Source organism: Brachyistius frenatus, unplaced genomic scaffold (assembly GCF_029030835.1).
Source record: "Brachyistius frenatus isolate BFR_SWC_R1_liver_20210118 unplaced genomic scaffold, ASM2903083v1 Contig_73, whole genome shotgun sequence".
Taxonomy (NCBI): Eukaryota; Metazoa; Chordata; class Actinopteri; family Embiotocidae; genus Brachyistius; species Brachyistius frenatus.
In genome coordinates, this window is record NW_027210672.1 from 1,818,218 (window position 1) to 1,835,876 (window position 17,659).

General features: G+C 44.6%; 3 protein-coding genes across 10 annotated transcripts in view; 1 reads left to right on the forward strand and 2 right to left on the reverse strand.

Moving 5' to 3' along the window:
* The window catches only part of map4k2 (mitogen-activated protein kinase kinase kinase kinase 2), a 37,348-nt gene extending 34,681 nt beyond the window's left edge, over positions 1-2,667 (reverse strand). For all 5 annotated transcript variants that reach the window (XM_069708022.1, XM_069708025.1, XM_069708023.1 and 2 more), the window contains exon 1: positions 2,307-2,667. In XM_069708022.1, the coding sequence (XP_069564123.1) occupies positions 2,307-2,399 (93 nt within the window). In that variant the 5' untranslated portion in view covers positions 2,400-2,667. The remainder of the gene's footprint in view (positions 1-2,306) is intronic.
* A 1,605-nt stretch (positions 2,668-4,272) lies between these two features.
* Positions 4,273-14,324, reverse strand: men1 (multiple endocrine neoplasia I). 2 transcript variants are annotated; one of them, XM_069708052.1, is made up of 10 exons: positions 14,232-14,324; positions 11,864-12,353; positions 11,550-11,758; positions 9,064-9,192; positions 8,043-8,083; positions 7,844-7,931; positions 7,241-7,377; positions 6,020-6,164; positions 5,218-5,391; positions 4,273-5,041 (listed from the first exon to the last, which is right to left on the reverse strand). In XM_069708052.1, the coding sequence occupies exons 2-10, from the start codon at positions 12,297-12,299 to the stop codon at positions 4,520-4,522; spliced, it is 1,881 nt and encodes a 626-aa protein (XP_069564153.1). In that variant the 5' UTR covers positions 12,300-12,353; positions 14,232-14,324; the 3' UTR covers positions 4,273-4,519. The 2 variants fall into 2 exon arrangements, with proteins under 2 accessions (XP_069564153.1, XP_069564152.1); XM_069708051.1 differs by having other exon boundaries at positions 11,544-11,758.
* Positions 14,325-15,364: 1,040 nt separating this feature from the next.
* rtn3 (reticulon 3) overlaps positions 15,365-17,659 on the forward strand; it is a 32,048-nt gene continuing 29,753 nt past the window's right edge. For all 3 annotated transcript variants that reach the window (XM_069708010.1, XM_069708011.1, XM_069708012.1), the window contains exon 1: positions 15,365-15,524. In XM_069708010.1, the coding sequence (XP_069564111.1) occupies positions 15,434-15,524 (91 nt within the window). In that variant the 5' untranslated portion in view covers positions 15,365-15,433. The remainder of the gene's footprint in view (positions 15,525-17,659) is intronic.

The following is a 17,659-nucleotide window of genomic DNA, read 5'->3' on the forward strand; positions in this document are numbered from 1 at the left end:
GCAGATGTCTCTGTCACGCAAATAAATAGACGTCAACGCTGCCGTTCACATTGCGTGGATGGATTTAACTTCTTCCATATCGCCTTGGTAAAAACAACAGAGCGGGGATTTTCTCTCCCAGCGGGTTCAACTGCTGACAGACGGGCAACAAACAGAGGACAAAGGGAAAAAAAAAAACTGCCATTTCAGGAGCGCCGTTGCACGGATTGAACGTTTTATTCCAGAACATGAAGTGCTCCTATTGTGACATGCCTTTCACGAACAAACCCCCTGGAAATAAAACTGACAACACGTCACTTCATTTTCCACGTGTTTCTCGTGGGGAATTTTTTTTTTTTTTTGCATTAATCCGCCACTGAGGATAACAAATGCTATTTTCTCCTGTTTGAATATTAAAAACAACAACGAGCAGCTGTTTTGGGGAGATTACTGAGATTTTATTGCGTAAATTGTATAACTGTGAGCCATTATTAAAGAACAAAAAGACAACAGCTGTCCTGACATCAATTTTACGATAACAGCAGCTCGTTAATGGCTCTCAACGAGGCTTTTTTTTTTATTATTTATTTTTATTTTTTTTATAGATTTTCCTATAGAACTGCGAAACATGTGTCTGGAGTTTACAATCCACACAGAATAAATAAGTATACACTGCAGCATTTGCTTATAGCTTTTGAATAATTCCTGATTTTAATATATTAAACAACAATAGTCTGCTAGCATTCGAACTATTGCTGATGCATCAAGTTTTACCAGCTCACTAGTGCTAATACTGGAACTGTATATTTCTCTCTTATTAATGAAAATCACTGACACTCTCTTCTAATGTTTTATTTCCGATTTATTAAGCGGTAAATTCTGACTGTCTAAAAACACCACAGTGTCCTGCTACTGTTATGTTCTAGACTCACAGCGGAGACTCAGTTCTTCTATTTCTCGGTTGCCTTTCACTTGCAAAGGCCCCGGGTTTGTGTGAAAGGTTGTTCATTTAGGATCACAATAATATAAACAACAAAAAAAGGTGTTTTTTCTCCTATAAAAACGAGGGTTCCTTTTTTTTTTTTTTTTTTTTTTTTTTTAACTGGGAGTTTTAACACTTTTTTGTATCAGAGAGTAAAAATACCCATCTGCATAGTTACTTCTGTTGGAGGAATTTTGTTGAGACAAGTGAAATTAACTTCATGGCGCACTGTTGAAAATGAAAGGTTATTTTTCAGTCATTTGTATGATTACAAATGTGAATGTGACACTAAAAGAGTTTTTTTTGTTGTTTTTTTTTTACTTCTGGAAGAGAACTCGGAAGTTATTGCTTCTATTTCTGCGCAGGATTAGTGCACAGAGGCAACAGAGAAGGAAGATGAATCAGAAAGTATTAAGAGAGATTATCTCTTTATGGGATTTTACAGAATATCACCAGAATCAAGCTCGACATATTTGACTAAATTCACCGTGGGTGCATTTTCCAAAACACATTTGTTTTAGTTGTTTACATTAAGACGATATGGTGCAACCTGCGCAGAGAGATGTTGTTGGTGGAGATCAGGGTTGTTGTTGTTTTTTTGCCCCAGAAGCTCCTGACATTCTGTCGGCGGTGTTAAAAAAAAAAAAGTGTTAAAAAGAAAATTAAAAAAAATACAAATTCTTGCACTGCCTCTGCAGGATGCACAAGGCACCGGGGCGGGTGAGAAGCACAGGATGTTTGCATCCTGACGCCAATGCGATACTTACCCACCGAATATGTAGGTTAGATCACGTGATTTGATTTGAAATTTGTCCAACTTTGTCACATATTGTGATATATTTTAACACTTTAACGTGAACAAACTTGATCTGTCAGGGGTTTAACTCTGAAATTGAGCCAAAAGCAAAACAAAATTCACGTCCGCTTATTTGATGGCTGATTTTAAAGAACATGTTATGATAAACTGTATATTTTTTAATACAGTATAATAGTACAAAAAGACCATGTAATAGGAGATTTTATCCACCCATTATTATAAAAGCAAGCATGAACCTGTGGCACCACTAATGCAACAGGCTGGATCAAGGACCCCCCCCCCCACCCCTTGGTTTAACGGTATGTAATGGGTTAAATGGATTTATTGTAAGGTCATAATGGCAAACACGCGCACACACACGCACACACACACACACACACACACACACACACAGATATCTCTCTCCTTCTTCACATGACAGTTTCACCTTGACGTGAGGAAGTGAAATGGCTCGTTACTGTCGGTGCGGAGAGAAATGAGCCACCAAGTCCGGTTGCTGCCGCGCTTCCAAACATTGCTCTCACTCACCTTGAACACATCTCCGTAGGTGCCGCACCCGACTCGGTGAATCAGCTCGTAGTCGTCCAGAGGGTCCAGGAACGACACCCCTATCCTGTCCATGTTTGGAGACACCTCAGGGTGCTGCGGGTGAGCCTGGCGGGCTTCCTACTCACACATCCCCGGCGGCTGTCGTCGGGGAGAAGGGGGGAAAAAAAAAAAAAAAAAAAATGAGCAGCAGCAGATGACCCACCTCTCTCCGCGTGTGCGACCGACCGACCGGTTAATCGGAACTAATTGGAGCTGATTAATTGCTGGCGTATCGATCAGGACGCGCACAACTCGGCGCTCACCGACACACTGAACGCCAGCGCGCAGAGAGTCCTGCGAGAAGGCGCCGCAGCCGGAGCACGCATGAGCAGAGGCAGCTCACACTGTAAAAAAAAAATAAAAAAAAATATATGACACAAGTTTTACCTCCGCGTCGCCATCCTGTGCCAAGCTTTTTAGTTCATACTCACGTTTTCTGCCGCAAAATGATCAAGAAATCAGATTCTGACTTAAAAGTTTTAACAGAGTTTATAACGATGAATTATTATATATTTAAGATCTACTTCCCCTAAGTGTTTTGTCTGGCGTGGACAAAAGTCCCAAATGTCAAGAATATGGCAAATTGTTTGGTCATTTCGACTTCCTCCAATTGTTTTGACTTTAAAAAGTCCCACTTCACTTCGCTTATTTGACGTCATTATTTTTGACTTTAAATCACCAGCTCGGTCAAAAAAACAAAACAAAACAGTAGCCTAGTTATTGACCTTGCATTTTGTAACTTTAAATTCTCCAGTCAAATGTTGGACTTGTTAATTCAGAATATAAGATCAACATCTCGTGATTTTACTGGAGTTAATAAAAACATCTTCAGTGAATTGTAATTACTGAATTTATTTTTTATTTCTAACATCCTTTTTCTTCTCTTCTGAATATATGGGAGCAGGAAATAATGACTTAATATTAATAACGTCTATAAGGACATCTTGTGTCACTTTTGGGTCACAACAATGGGTTTCCGTATTAATTGTGATTTATTTCCTGTCACCCATAGCAACAAGTCCATCCCGTAACAGCGAAGTGTCGCGTACCGTTTGACATCTGCAAACTGTGTTCGTCATGTCTTGGTTATTTGTTCTGTGCGCGTGACTAATGGAAGTAAAACCAAACTTTGCTAAACGCGTGTCCCGTTCACGTCGATCTATTCACCCAACATTCCTGTCACGGGACAATCGCTGCCGTCCTTCAGACCCGCCGGTGAGTATCGAATCCACGGGAAAGAGGCTCTGCCTTCCGATTGGCCGTTACCTCGTCAAAGGCGCGTATTCGCAGCCGCGCGGAGTTTGAGCACCCGTCCCCCTTTTCCGGCTGATTCCCGGCTTACCCGTAAACCTGATAAATCTTCTACACGGCCATCACGTTCGGTTTTTCATCGTGTCTTTATTATTTGCGGATACAAAAACAAGAACAATAACCACAAGTCATCAAGCAAATCGGGATGTCGCGGGGCCACCTAACGTGGCCCCGTCTCAACAGTGCATGGTCTTCCTGGTCTTCTCTAATTGTTAGAAATAGGCCTCGCTCAGCTACTCTCAAAACTAAAGGCCACCTACTTTAGAAAAGAACGAAGGCAAAGTAAGGCAACATAGAGCTAGCAAGAAAGAAGCTGTCCGTAGAGCAAAGTGGACAATGTTACACAGTAACTATCCTAACTTAATCACTTCCAAAGCTTCAGTCAAGAACACGTTTCCTATCGGTACACGTCGATATTTACACAAATCCGTCGGGTTGTATTCGGGTCCTCCTCATCACTTTGGCTTCAACCATCCATCCACATGTAAGTCAACGAGAAGTTAATAGTCAGTGTGCAATTGGCTGCCAATTAAAACACAAACTAATTGAGAGCGAATGATCGAACCGCGTCGGTCTCGGAGATCCTTTTAAATAAAAAAATAAAAAAAAACAGAATGAAATGGTCACTCCTTCGGTTCAAACCTGATATGTGGCGCTTAACTCGAGACCATCTGTGCAAGTCAGACATATTGCTGAGAAAACGACGAGGAGGCGGACTGAGAGGGTCCTCTGGATAAAAACACTGGTAGAAAGGTTCACAGACAGAAGCAAGGGGTTACCGCGGCTGTCGCTGATAATTCACAGTATGACCTACAGGCTCCGCCCACAAGAATCAAGCGCGCCTACAGGGACTTTCGCTGGCGCTTCATGAAGGACATGGAGTAATCCCCGGCCGGCGTGCTCTTCTGCCTCTTCATCTGGACCTGGGACTGGGCGGTGAGCTGCAGCTTGATGGCACTGGAGTTCACCTTGGCTGCGCACAGGAGCTCCTTCATGCCCTTCATCTTCTCGCTCTGGAAGACGACCACGGGGCCGGCGGAGGAGGGCGACGCCTGCTGCTGAGGCGACGGCGAGCCCGCGCCGTCCGTGCTGGGGGACTTGGGCTTTCCTTCGATGTCTCCCGCTCGCAAGCCCTGAGACAGGCGCCGGCGGACCCCTCCTTCTCCCAGCTTCTTGGGCTGAGCCGTGGCGGCTGCCAGGGAGGACGGGGAGATGGGAGCGGCGAGAGGAGGAGAGCTCTGCTCCTCCAGCTTGGACTCCCTCCTGGGGCCCCGCCTGCGGCCCTCCCGGAGGTCCTCACTCGACTGGTCGTCGTCGTCCTGGGACTCCGGCTCTTTGGTGATGATTGACACCTTTTGACGCACCTTTGGAATCAAACCACAAATTTATTTTTAGCTACAAAGCACCAACGTCTCTCTCTGTGTGTGTGTGTGTGTGTGTGTGTGTGTGTGTGTGTGTGTGTGTGTGTGTGTGTGTGTGTGAGAGCCACATCAGGCCTCCCCTCCTGCGGACACTTTGAACTCTACTGTGGGTCCCTCACCTGAGCATCAAAGCGGCTCAGGGACTGGACCAGGTATGTGGCCCAGCCCACGTGAAGGACCGGGGTGGGACTTCCCTCCTCCCACTTGCAGATGCCGTCATAAAACTGCAGCAGGTGGGCAAAGCATTCTGGGTCCTGGAGCGCCGAGAAGACCGCGGCCTGCTTTGGCTGCTCCTGAGAGAGCACAGAAGCAGTCAAAGGAAGGAAAGAACGTTTAAAACGAGATTCAGTACATTCATACGAATCTCAATTCAAGCTGATTGTTGCTTTTCGATCAAGGAACCATAAATACTCCTCCGAATGCGTCGGCTGATTAATATCTGAACACTTCGACAGAAAAGCTCATGTCAATGCAGGTGTATTTTAGTGATCGTAATAAATACAGGATGAAAAAAAACAGCCTTCACAGAGACCAGCATCACATTAAGGAGCTGCTCTTTATGCTGCTTTCATTTCGTCCCGCTGACGCACCCATTAAGTCGAGTTTAAATGTTGGAATCAGAATATTTCCAATAGATTTGTCACAATTTTTTTTTGGTGCTCATCCTCACTTTTGAGATAAAAGCTGAATCTCCCACCGAGCTGTTTAAATCACGGAGGGAGCAGCCAGAAAAACAGGAGGTCATTTCAGGTGGAGTTATTACTGAGGAGGTGAAGAAAGACCCACCCCCCCACCCCCCCCCAAAAAAAGAAATAAACCCCAACCTTAAGTTAACGTGAATTATAATGACGTTTGAACTTCAGAGCAGCTGCAGGTGAAAACATCCCCGACACACATCACCTGGTGTCTGGGAGTGCTCACCTTCTCAGCTCCTTCTCCCCCCTCACCCCCCTCCCCGGGACCCTCGGCAGCAGAGGTGGTCTCCTTTAGCAAAGTGGGGATGACGTCGTTGGCGATGTCGAAGAACTCCTTGTAGATCTCCTCATCCTCTCGGAAATAGTTATACCTGCGAGAAGGCAGAAGGCGAGAGGACGGGGGAGTCAGATCGCAGCCTGCGTGATGAGACTGAAACGCGCCATTTCTTTTCATCTACTTCAGAGGAGAAGGTTCAGATGTTAAAAAAAAAAAAAAAAAAAGGAGGCCTTCTGTAAATGTGGGTCTGCAACATGCCGAGTTGGAAGGCAAACAGGTGAACTCTGCTGCACCGGGAGTGAACTGTTGTGAACACAGGCGGACATTTCCCCCGTGACGGTGCACGGAGGGCGAGAGCTGAAACTCAGGAACAATGGTGGAGCAGGAAGAGGAAGCTGACGGGCGGAGAGGGAATGTGTGGCGGGTCAGCGCTGGTATTTATAACCGCAGCTCGTGAACGGCATGTTCAGAGGGGAGGAGAGAGTGGAGATGAAGAGATGGACACTTCCTGGATGGAGCACGGTGCTTCTCTCTCTCTCTCTGTGTGCGGGGGGAGGGGGGGCTGAAGAAACTCACCACAACTGGAGCCCGAGCTCAGCCGCTTCATCGCTTTCGTTTAATACACACCTTTTTATTTCTGTTTTCTTAACGTGGGTACAACTCCAGTAAGAAGAGCTACTCGTGCCGTTACTGCCCCCTAGTGTTCATCTGCTGGAATAGCAACTGAAACTGTTTCATGATGACCTTATTCCTTATTTATGTGTTGCAGTCTGACCTCATCGGTGAAACCTTTGTCACATAAAAGACCAGATCACATTTAGGAAAACAAGTCCAGAAGAATCCTAAAATCAGGACTTACTGCTGTTATTGTTATACGAGTATATAAAACAAGGGGATATAAAGTGGAATCCACTAAATCAGGTCTGATATATATAATATCATCAATATATACACACAAAGATGATGCGGAAACCTGATGTCCTGGAGGGACCGGTTAGCTGCCCACTAACCGCGTCTTGATCACTTTAAATCTAAAACTTGTCCACAACCTCTTTGAAAACCAAGTTGCGTTTACATCTTCCCGTTTTGAAAATGTGACCTCGGTAGCCCCGTTTGTGTGCCAGCAATATTTCCATTGTCTATACGTAATAACGGCAGACATGAACTCACTCCTGCATGACCTGCGCGGCCTCGGCCCAGGCCCTCAGAGCCTCCTGCACGTCCCTGTGTCGGTAGTGGAAACCTCCCAGGTACATGTAGGGGTAGATGTGCTCGTTGTTGTAGTGTTTCTGAGCAGAATTCACAGCCTGTCGGGGGTGGGAGAGGGAGAGGGAGGGGGAGGGTAGAGGGAGAGGGGAGAGGGAGGGTAGAGGGAGTGAGATCTGTGAAGATGTTTGATGGAACCAGAACAATAAAGATAAACAGAAATCAGTACCAGCCTTAATGACGTCAAATAAGTCGGGATGCCATGACGACCAACCTGATCCCTACTTGTATTTCTATGGTTGTGAGAGTCCCGCCGTGGATACCGTAGGAACTAGGTTCATTTTCCGATTTTTTGATAATTAAATGATAACAAAAAAATTATTAAACAAAAACAGTCACTGTCATCCTGTCTTCGAAAATATATTTTCCCATTATTGTTCAGGAACTGGAACACCTCACCTTGTTGTTGAGGCGAACTCGGCGATAGCACACAGCAAGAGATGGCCGGCGTAGTAAATGTGAGTTTCTCAAATTATAAGAAGGCATTTTGAAAGACATTCGACTTACCTTGAGGTGGATTTTCAAGGGGTTCTCCTTTCCTGGGATTGGATCCTGGTCCTCGAGGTCTGCCAGGGTGCCCATGGCCATCGGATATCTGGAGCACAGTACACACAGAGGACCTTCGATAAAAGGAAACTAGAGAATTCCCTGCAGCGGACAGACTGAAAGATTTGCTCTTGCTGACTTGACCAAGTCAAACTCTCACCTGTCCAGGTCGCCTCGGTCATACAGTAGCCAGAGCAGTTTCTGTTAATGCAGGGAGAAGAGACAGACGGAGAAATGTCATGTGTGACACTTAAAGACACGGTGAGTTTTTCTTTGGTATTCTGTAAAACACAAATATTCCAGTCCACTGCTCCACGTTTCTGTCCAGCCTTTCTCTCTATGCGCTTCACACCTGACATTAGTGCTCACTTGAGGGTAGACTCCCTCTAGTGGCATAAACAGGCGACAGCTCCTGTCTTCATATGTACCAATGCACAGACTGGATATAACGAGTGGATGCAGCTTCTCTGGGCTCTGGGAGGATGCTGTGTGGCGCGAGAGCCCAAAGTATGAAAGCTGAGGTTCGCCCAGGTGAGGCTGGCTGCACAGGCGTTTGTAGGCAAATCGGTTACCAGGCTGCTTAAAGGACATGTGAATCTGAGGGTAGACTCAACATCAGGCCGTCAGAGCCCTCTGAGGAGCTGCTGAAAGAGCAATACAGCGGCACCAAGACCAGGTGGTGTCGATGGTAGAAGAGGTCCAGATCCTGTCATCGAAACACCAGTGAAGAGACTGGGCCCGCCTCATGACCCCAATTTAAGCCTTTAAAGCAGTGCGTTAGAATAATACTTGAATAAAGAGACACGGAACAGCGGAGTGGGATGACTCTTGCATCCATGCAACTGAGGTGTTAGGTTATTCTCCCTGTCAGACTTTTCAGTCATTCTTCACTTTGTTTTTAAGTGCTTTTTGTTTGGTAGAAGCACTATGTAATTTAATGCCACGCTCCTTACAGTCAATCTCAGTTAAAAGTAGAAAAAAAAAAAAGAGCTAAACTTCCTTCAGGGTGGTGTCACCTGATAAACTCACTACTCCCCACCAGGTCTTGGTTCTTGTTTTACTGTATGAAAAACACAACTGAGATTGTGTCAAAAAACGTGAACGATTGTGAGGAGAAATTGTACGAGTCATTCAAGCAAAATGTTCCAATTCGTCGCCACGACGCAGGTGGCGGCGCTCACCTGCTGTAGCTGCAGCAGCTCGGAGCTGTCGGTGTGCAGGTCCAGCGACGGGTTGATGGCGCACACCATGAAGGCCACCTCCATGTTCCTGTCACACTTCATGTAGGAGCCCTTCAGATATAGCCAGCTCTACCGGACGGACACACGGACACACACACACACGACAGGATTACAGCTGTGTGAATATCAAAAACAAGCAGGTCGATGACACTGTAGCACAAAAATGTCCAACTACGTCCAGACATCAGTTTCAAATCACGAGGAAAAACAATGGATTTAATATGAAAATTCATATTGTGATTATATTTTTAGTCTATAAAGCACGGGATACTTTCAGACATCAACGACGAGTCTCTCCTCATCATTGCACACTTTCAGGCTGTCTAGCGAAAAAAAATTCCCCTCGGGGATTAATAAAGTAACTACCTAACCTAACCTAACCTACTGCTTATGCTGACTAAACAAATTTGACACCCAGCAAGAAGAAGCATCAACGCGTGTCCTTCACAGTCATAAATGTTAAAACAGGCTATTTTTTTTTTTATTATTATTTTTTACTGCAAACAGGACAAAGTCTGAACATCAGCCACCAAATATTGTTGCGTAAAGATTACAGGGAGCACGGCAGTCACAGCTTGTGTGAGTTTAGATGACGGAGGCGCACACAGACCTCTGCAGCTTTCATGTATGTTGAGTTTTGCTCTTTTACTCGACAATATCACATCGAACGGAAGTTTCCATAAAACTGCGATGAAGAGTCTGTAAGATCTGGATATTGGGCTTACAGCGGCCGTGACCTCCGACCCCGTGGATTCCACCAGGCAGATATAGACCCCCGCATGAATAACCGTATTAAACATGCGATGCTCATTCATACCCCCTAAGCGATGCCATGATATCATTGGGTCGCATTTTATTCGGGACATCAGCTGCATCCAAACAAACACTCGCGCTTTCCTCGCCGGGAGGAAATGATGACGCAAAAGCGTGATGCAGAGCAGAGATTGTTTTTGTGCAGTATCGAGATCTAATGAAGTTAAATACATTTCCACCAGAAAACAAGCGTCGGGCGCCGTGATCGTTTCGCTGTATTTCCTTCTGCGTCCGGTTAATGAGTGCAACAAACATTTACATTGGGAACAAAAAAAAAACCCCATTGTGAGACAGATTCGCGACCACAAAAAAAACCCTCTGAGTTTCATTGTATCCAGGACCTTACAGCCCTCGTGTACAACAATGTTTTTGTTTTTTTTCCTCATAGCCTGGCAGGAGCATTTTGTCTGCCAGGTGTTGTTAATGTCCTGATTTTGGTCATTTTTTTCTCTTGACTTTTTGTAGGTATGCTGCAACGTTAAATGGTTTCCGTTTGGTTTTAATTGGTTTTTTTTTTGGTCGTTATGTCCTACTTCGCTGTGCTAGAGTTGACAGGAAAAGTTTAATACATCCCCTCTGAGCACACTTCACACTGTAGTGCTCTGCTCTGGATTCAACCCTTCATTACCTTCATGTCCACCGAGTTCTCAGCACTCAGGTGCCTGACAAAGACTTGCACCGATTGTTTCAGCCATGCAAAGGTATTGTTGTGTTTGAAAATCTTTATGTTAAAATGTGATATTAATACCGGGTGAACCACTATATCACTGCTGATGATTCACATTGTGTGATGGTCACAGGAAGATAAATAACAAAAGAGCAGGTATGTAGGGTAAATGATACATGGAAATGCCAGAAGATGCACCACTGACAGGAAAGATCACTTGTTCTGAAACCAAAGAAAAACCCTGGTGTCCAAACAGGCCAGAGAGTTTCTCTCTCTGTGGTGCCGAGAAACTTAAAAACCTGCTTCAGTGTAATCTCAGTTCAGAGGAAGCTCGGTCACCGTTTGCGATGCTGAAATAAAGTCACAGTTTCCAGTGACTCATTCGCTTCCTTTACCTTTCTTAAGCCTGCAGAGACTGTTGCATGACGATAAGTATATTCACTGAAATGGAGCAACTCGTTAAGATCACTTTAGTTGTGTGTACTAACGGAAGAGCACGAATTGAGCCCCAGCTCTCTCCTCATTTGGGAACAGAGAAGCTGCATAGATAAATAATATCACGATAAATAAGAAATGTATTTTCTTAAAACTCTCCAGTACTGAGAGCAGTTCCAGGAACATCCAAACTCACAGCACTGTGCTCTTCAATAATTTAGCGCCAGGGCCCGTTAAATAGGCCCACCGGGTGTCAGAACAACCCCCCCCCCGTGAGTGATTTCAGATGGACTTGTGAACTCTGAAGGTTTGTGCTGTTTCTCTGCAGTCAAATAATGCTGCGTTTTAGTCAAGGTCAGAAAATATGACACGCGCAGAGCTCTGGGAACGAGCTGCAATCTATTCCAAGCAGCAGTAAAGGGAGATAGTGAAGCCGTACACTGTTTAAAACTTCAATCATTTACATAATGTGTTAAGAAATATGACTTAAAATGTGAACACACACCCTCACCTTCTCATTGACTCCTGCCGTGACCGTTTGTCCTCTCCTGTCCTCGTTGCCCTTCCCGTGCCAGGTGACCTCGGCCGTCTCCTCACCATTTTTGCTGAATATGACCCAGGCGTGGTCCTCGGACAGAGCCAGGTGAACGTCCTTCAAGCCTAAAACCTGACAGGCCGCCACCACCGCAAAGGCCACCCCTGAGCTGTCCAGTTTAGTGCCTGGTTCAAATTGAATGAAACAACAAACACTTACTGCAGTTCCGATTATTTCTGTCTCACCTGACAAACGTCTACGTAAAAAAAACAACTATTTTCGTGTTGTACCTGTGATGAGGCTAAAGAGGGACTGGATGTGGGCACGGTCCTTGAAGTAAGAGCGACTGAGGCTGTTCCAGATCACATCCGACACTTTCTTCACCAGCTCTCTGCTGGAGCCCGCCGCCGTCCGCCGATACTGAGACAGGTCCACCGCCCCCCGGATCTGGGCTGTGAAGCGCTCGTACAGTGCAGAAATCATGCCCAGCTCCACCGTCGGGAAGCAGGAGGCGGGACACTCTGGCTCCAGTGGCTCAAAGCGGACCCCAGGAACATTGATGGGGATGACCCGGTTCACAGCCAGGAAGTGTTCAACAAAACCCAGGACCAGCGAGAGAAGAGCCAAGTCGGGCTCGGGCTTCCGCAGCTCGGCATCAAACAGCTGGACCACGCCGTCGATCCCCCGCAGGGGAAAGTGCTTCTTCTGGGCTGAGTGCAAACCCATGATGTCTGCTGGCAGTCGCAACTCGGATGTGTGGGCGGCTTCTCACCTGCTGTGCTGAAGATTACAGAGCAATCAGTTTCTTTTTCTTTTTTTACACACTGATGCTGCACAAAGAAGGCAAAGCAAAAGACAGCTCCGAAAACTCCCGATGCCACATTTTCTGTTGCATCAGGCTCTCATCTCAAAGACATTTGGTTCCCGAAAATGAAACCTTAAAACACAGCTCATAACTGAAAGGTTTCAGTTTTAAATAAGGCTCACTGATTTCCAAAGAGAGCTGCTCACTGGAATTTTTAAACATTACTTCAATTAAATGGGCTTTTGCTGGGTACGACTTTCAGCAGCAAAAAAAAAACCTATATTTGTTACTCTAGAGAGCCCTGTGGTCAGCTGGATGCTCTATGGAGAATACAAAAAGAACACTGAGTATTGACTACAATGATGGAGCATCAAATTCAATGTTTAAATATTTTTTTTTTGGCCAACAATGAAACTCTGCAGCAGTGAGGAAAAGGATCCATTAAGCTTTGACACAATTAAAAGGACATACGTATTGTTGGTTTTGGTGTTTTCATTCTATTTGATGGCCATTAAATATTAGAGCTCCAATAAGTAATTGATGAATTAATTAGTTAATCAACAGAAAGTGAATTTTGATACTCGATTAATCATTTTGAGTTTTTATTATTATTTTTTTTTTTAAAAAAGCTTAAATTATTTGATTCCAGCATCTAAACTCTGAACATGCTTGTTCCCATTTAAACTGAATATCTGTTGGTTGAGACCAAAACAAGATGTTTTGAACTGCACTTTGGGGCTTTGGGAAAGACTGGCTCCATTTTTTTCCTCCAATTAACAAACTTAATTGATTAATTGAGAAATCAACAGATTAGTCAGTAAAGAAAATAAGGTTATCCGCTTCTTTAATGAATAAATATAGAATATTACCAGTTTCATTAGATTTTACACATACCAAGGTTTTTTTGGGATTGTTTTTTTTTTTAACCGAATAGCACTTTTTATGTACGTTTTTTTTTATTTTAAATGTTTTGTTTCTTTATGTTCACAGCGATATAACCAGATGTAATAAAAAAAAAAGAGCTTTAAAATGCTGCTAACGTCATTTTAATACAGGTTGTTCTGTCTCGATAAGCGAAGCGTGGTCATTTTCTGAGCCTGGGTGTCCTCGTCCTCGTACGGAGACCGCGATAATAAACACATGTTGAATAATAACCCCCCCTCTCCCCTCTCCCTCTCCCGGTGTTTACAATAACCGAGCAAGCTCGACTCGTTGCGTAACGTCGGGTTACATCGATGCCGCTAAAAGAGGGCTGTGTGGCGCTCCGGTGGGCGGGGCACTCCCACCGCTACATCCAACGTGAAGCTGCAAAATAGGCGCTTTTTTGAAGGCTCCCGGCACCGATTTCAAAGCGCCGGGACGTCTCCGGGAGATCCCGGGTGCTCTCGAGCCTTTTCGGTACAAACCGAAGTAGCGCGAAGAGACGAATACATCGGCGACACCGGTTTGTTGACGTAGGCTAACTAGCTAACTTTATTCAATTGAATTAGCAGGTTTTTTTTTTTTTTCTCTCTCTAGCGGTGTTCTTTTGCTGAATGGGGGAAAAAAAACAAAAACAAAAAAAAACGTGTTATTGTTTGAAATAAGCGAGACACGCACAAGAAATATATAACGCCGAACCAGAAAGCCGAACCAGCCCCGCACCGCGCGAACAAACAGCTTTTCGGGATAGCGAGCTGGCTTGACTGATGTTGGCGGAGCCGGCTAACGAGCTAACACGCTGCTAGTTAGCTGAACTCACCACTTTTGAAATAACCCGCTTTTACCGCCAAAAATTACACCGCCGCAAAACACGCCGCGGCGTCGACTCAGCCCTCCCGTTCTTTACGGACTCGCAATTAGAGATAACGTACCCGTTTGCTCAAAGCCTCAGCCACATGTTTTTGTTTGTGTCCTCCTTCTTTTGCCGCGCAGTTCAGTCTGCCCGAAAGTGACATGGAAGCGTTGTTACCAGTCCGCGGAGCAGCGCAGATCTCACAACAGCACGCAGCGTCGCCGTCAGACGCGAAATGCGCGTCGACGGGTCCATCCGCATTAGTTGTAGATCTTCACCGCGGCGCGAACGGGTCCCGCCAGATGCATGCTGGGAAACGCAGTTCATATTATATCATTCGAAAGCGCCTCCAGCAGAGGGCAGCACCGATGCAGTTATGTGATATCTGCTCACAAAATGGGGCGAAAGTAAACATTACATAATGGCAAAACGAGTTACAGTAGAAAACACTTAATAAAAAAATTAATTAAAAAAAAACTTAAAACCGCTCTTGTACCCCGTGAAGCCACCTGCGTCTTCATCATTATTCAAAACCAAGCAAATCAATGCATTGGTACAACAGCAAAAAAAACCACATCAGTTTATACATTCAACCCGTACTGATAATTTTATTTGATCAACCGTCATATAATGCATTCTCCCATTGGTATATCTGTGAATGGCCGACATTCAAAATCCCACTTTAGCTCACAGCAGGTACAGTTTAACATGGTGTCTGCGTTCAGGAAGATTCTTTTTGCTGCCTTCCATTGGTGTCGGATATTTCTAAAGCGCTACTGAACTTTATGGCAAAACAGCAAAGTCCCGGTCGCAATGTGGGATTCTACCAATAAAGGAATTGCTGAAATAACATTTCAAAAGGCGATGAGCGTATTAAAAACAAACCAAAAAGTGAATTAAATCGGGATAATTAGGTGATTTTTTTTATTTTATTTTATATATATAGTTGCGCTTGAGAACAGAGATACGTCGTATTTGTCCGTTTTGAAGTTCAGAAGTACGAGCTTCAGCGGAGATCGTGAACGCACCACACCGCGACATGTTTTTTTTTGTTTTTTTTTGTGAGCCCTCCTCCACAGTCTGCCTCGCTTCCCTCCATCTCCGCTCGTCTCTCACTGCTCGGGACGTTTCGTTGAGGTGCGGAGCTCCAACCCGCTCTTGGGGGGAAATCAGAGGAAAGCCAGACGACATAAACAACCTCGAGAGGACGATTTCAGTCGAGACAACAGACATTTCGCCGCCTTTGTGCAAGTTGTTTTGAAACTACAGTAAAAAAAAAAAATGGATCCAATGACTCAGTCCGCCCAGATATCATCGTCGCAAGGGTTTGCCGATGGACAAAATTCTGCTGCCAAAGAATCAAAGATGTCTGGTAAGAAAATAGTCACAGGTTAAGTTAGCTTTCTATATTTAAATTATAGTGTAATATTTTGCGTTTTAACTTTTCTTCACGCGGTTTTTTTTTTTTAAATTTTTTTTTAAATTTTGCAGGCATGTTTAAACGATGTAGCAGGTTAACGCGGTAATTGAACGCAACGCTTGAACTACAACCGTCGTAATGCAGAAATCCTCCTTTAATTTGTTTTTTTTTTTGTCTCTCGTTGCCTTTGAGTGGTTGTTTTTAAGATGGTTTTCAGCTACAATGGAAAACACCTGTGGTGGCGATATTATCCGGACACACGATTTACTAGTCATGCCGTACGTAACTGTGGCCTGCCTGCCCCCCCCTGCCGCCCCAACGCCGTCGTCTTGTGTTGGGATATCAAAACACAACGCGATATGTCATGATACGGTCTGCTTGTCAGTTTCGTGTCGCCTCGCTTCGCGAACGAGAGGCTCGATAAGCGGCCGGTGCCGGTGAGACGTGAGGTCAGACATTTAAACTGGTCGGTCTGCTGAGCGGCGCGAGAGTCGCGGGTTGTCAAACGCTCGTTACCAAGCGACGTCATCGTGTCGAAAGGAGCCCTGTCGTGTTGTGTTGTTGTGTTTGAAACAAAAAGGAAGACATTTTGCTCAGAAAGACGTGGCGCTTGGTGCATTTGATTTAAGCCGAATTGAAACGTGTGTCCTAATGCCTGTAAATGCGGTGTGAGCGTCGTTATCTACGCGGCGGGTGTGATGGCTGATTAGGAAAACTGTGTAACAAGGCGGTTTTTTAAATGAACGCTCGCGGTGACAAAGCGTTGTCTGTGCTAAAGTGTTGCGATGCTCTGCACTGCAGATGTATTGTTACTGGGTAGCTGCCAATGATGGGAGGACCTCTTAAAGGCGCATTGCCCCCTTTTTTTTTTTTTTTTTTTTTTTTTTGTGTCGACGTCTTGATAATAGGGACCCAGAACAAAACATCATGCCTGCAGAGCTTCACCACAATCATTTATTTATTAATTTACATTGTCACGTCCAGGTTTGGACGTCGCTTTAGTTCGTCCAGGTTGCACATATAGATGAGACTAAAGAAAACAAAGAAACCTTGTTCTCTCTCTCTCTCTCTCTCCCTCCTCTCCCGGGGGCCTTATTGACAGCTTATTGTGCACAGGGAGTGGCAGCCTTTCCATCACTGCCTGTGTGTATGTCGGGGAGTTAAGCTGATCTGATTGCTCTCCGCAGCTCAACAACATGCACGCCGTTTGAAAATCCTACGCGTTGTTGATCAAAAGGATTGTAGGGTTTAAGAGTTGTAACATATGGGTTAAGGGCATCAAGTGGACATGGCAGGGTGTGGCACAGGATGCCCCAGTGAGCGGATATCGATAAACCGAGTCGGAAGCGAGGAGGGGTAGAAATCTGCTGGGACGTAAAAAGTAACGCACGGATTCGTATCAGAAATGATGTCGCGCCGCCATTCTTCACAATGCCTCCACGTGATGCCTCATTTGATTAAAGAAAGTAATGACAACAGTTCACAAATTATAATCTGTTTTATTTGTTGTCAACAATTATGGATGTCTTCAGAAAATTAGAATCCGTCAGCAAGTTTTGATATCTTTGTGTTCAATAACGTCGGATGTAGAGGGATATTGTATATCGTGTTGTCGTTTGAGTCCCTGCAGCAAAGTTCACAGGTGTTTTCTTTCTGTAAGAGCTGCTTTTTGTTTTTCCACAACTATCGTTTTACTATCTAGTGAACATGGCTGTAAATGGTTTTCCAGCAGCCTTAACCAAACACTGAATTAACACAGTTTTTACAACATTCCTCAACAGATAACAGTTATTATCCTCCACAAACCAGAAACACTACAGCATTGCTGGACTTTTAATCATTTGGTAAAAATCAGCAAAATAACATATATATATATATATATATATTTTTTTTTTCTATGAATGGGTCCACAGTTAACACAATTGGTTAGTTATTATTGTCTAGATTTTTTTGACTGTCTTTAAGCTGTCACAGTAACTATTTTTATGGTCTAATTGTATTTGTAATAAGCCTCCCCGTTAAAGAACAAAACTCAGTATTCAGTATGATGCACATATATGCCTTCTAACCCAGTCAATACAACAGAA

Bases quoted from the DNA above. Each gene is read 5' to 3' on its own strand.
- men1 (XM_069708051.1), bottom strand. From the start codon at position 12,299: ATGGGTTTGCACTCAGCCCAGAAGAAGCACTTTCCCCTGCGGGGGATC. The intron at 8,084-9,063 runs GTGAGCGCCGCC...CTGCATTAACAG, and splicing joins AGCTGCTGCAGCTACAGCAG to AAACTGCTCTGGCTACTGTA. The intron at 5,042-5,217 runs GTGAGGGACCCA...TTGATTCCAAAG, and splicing joins TGAGCCGCTTTGATGCTCAG to GTGCGTCAAAAGGTGTCAAT.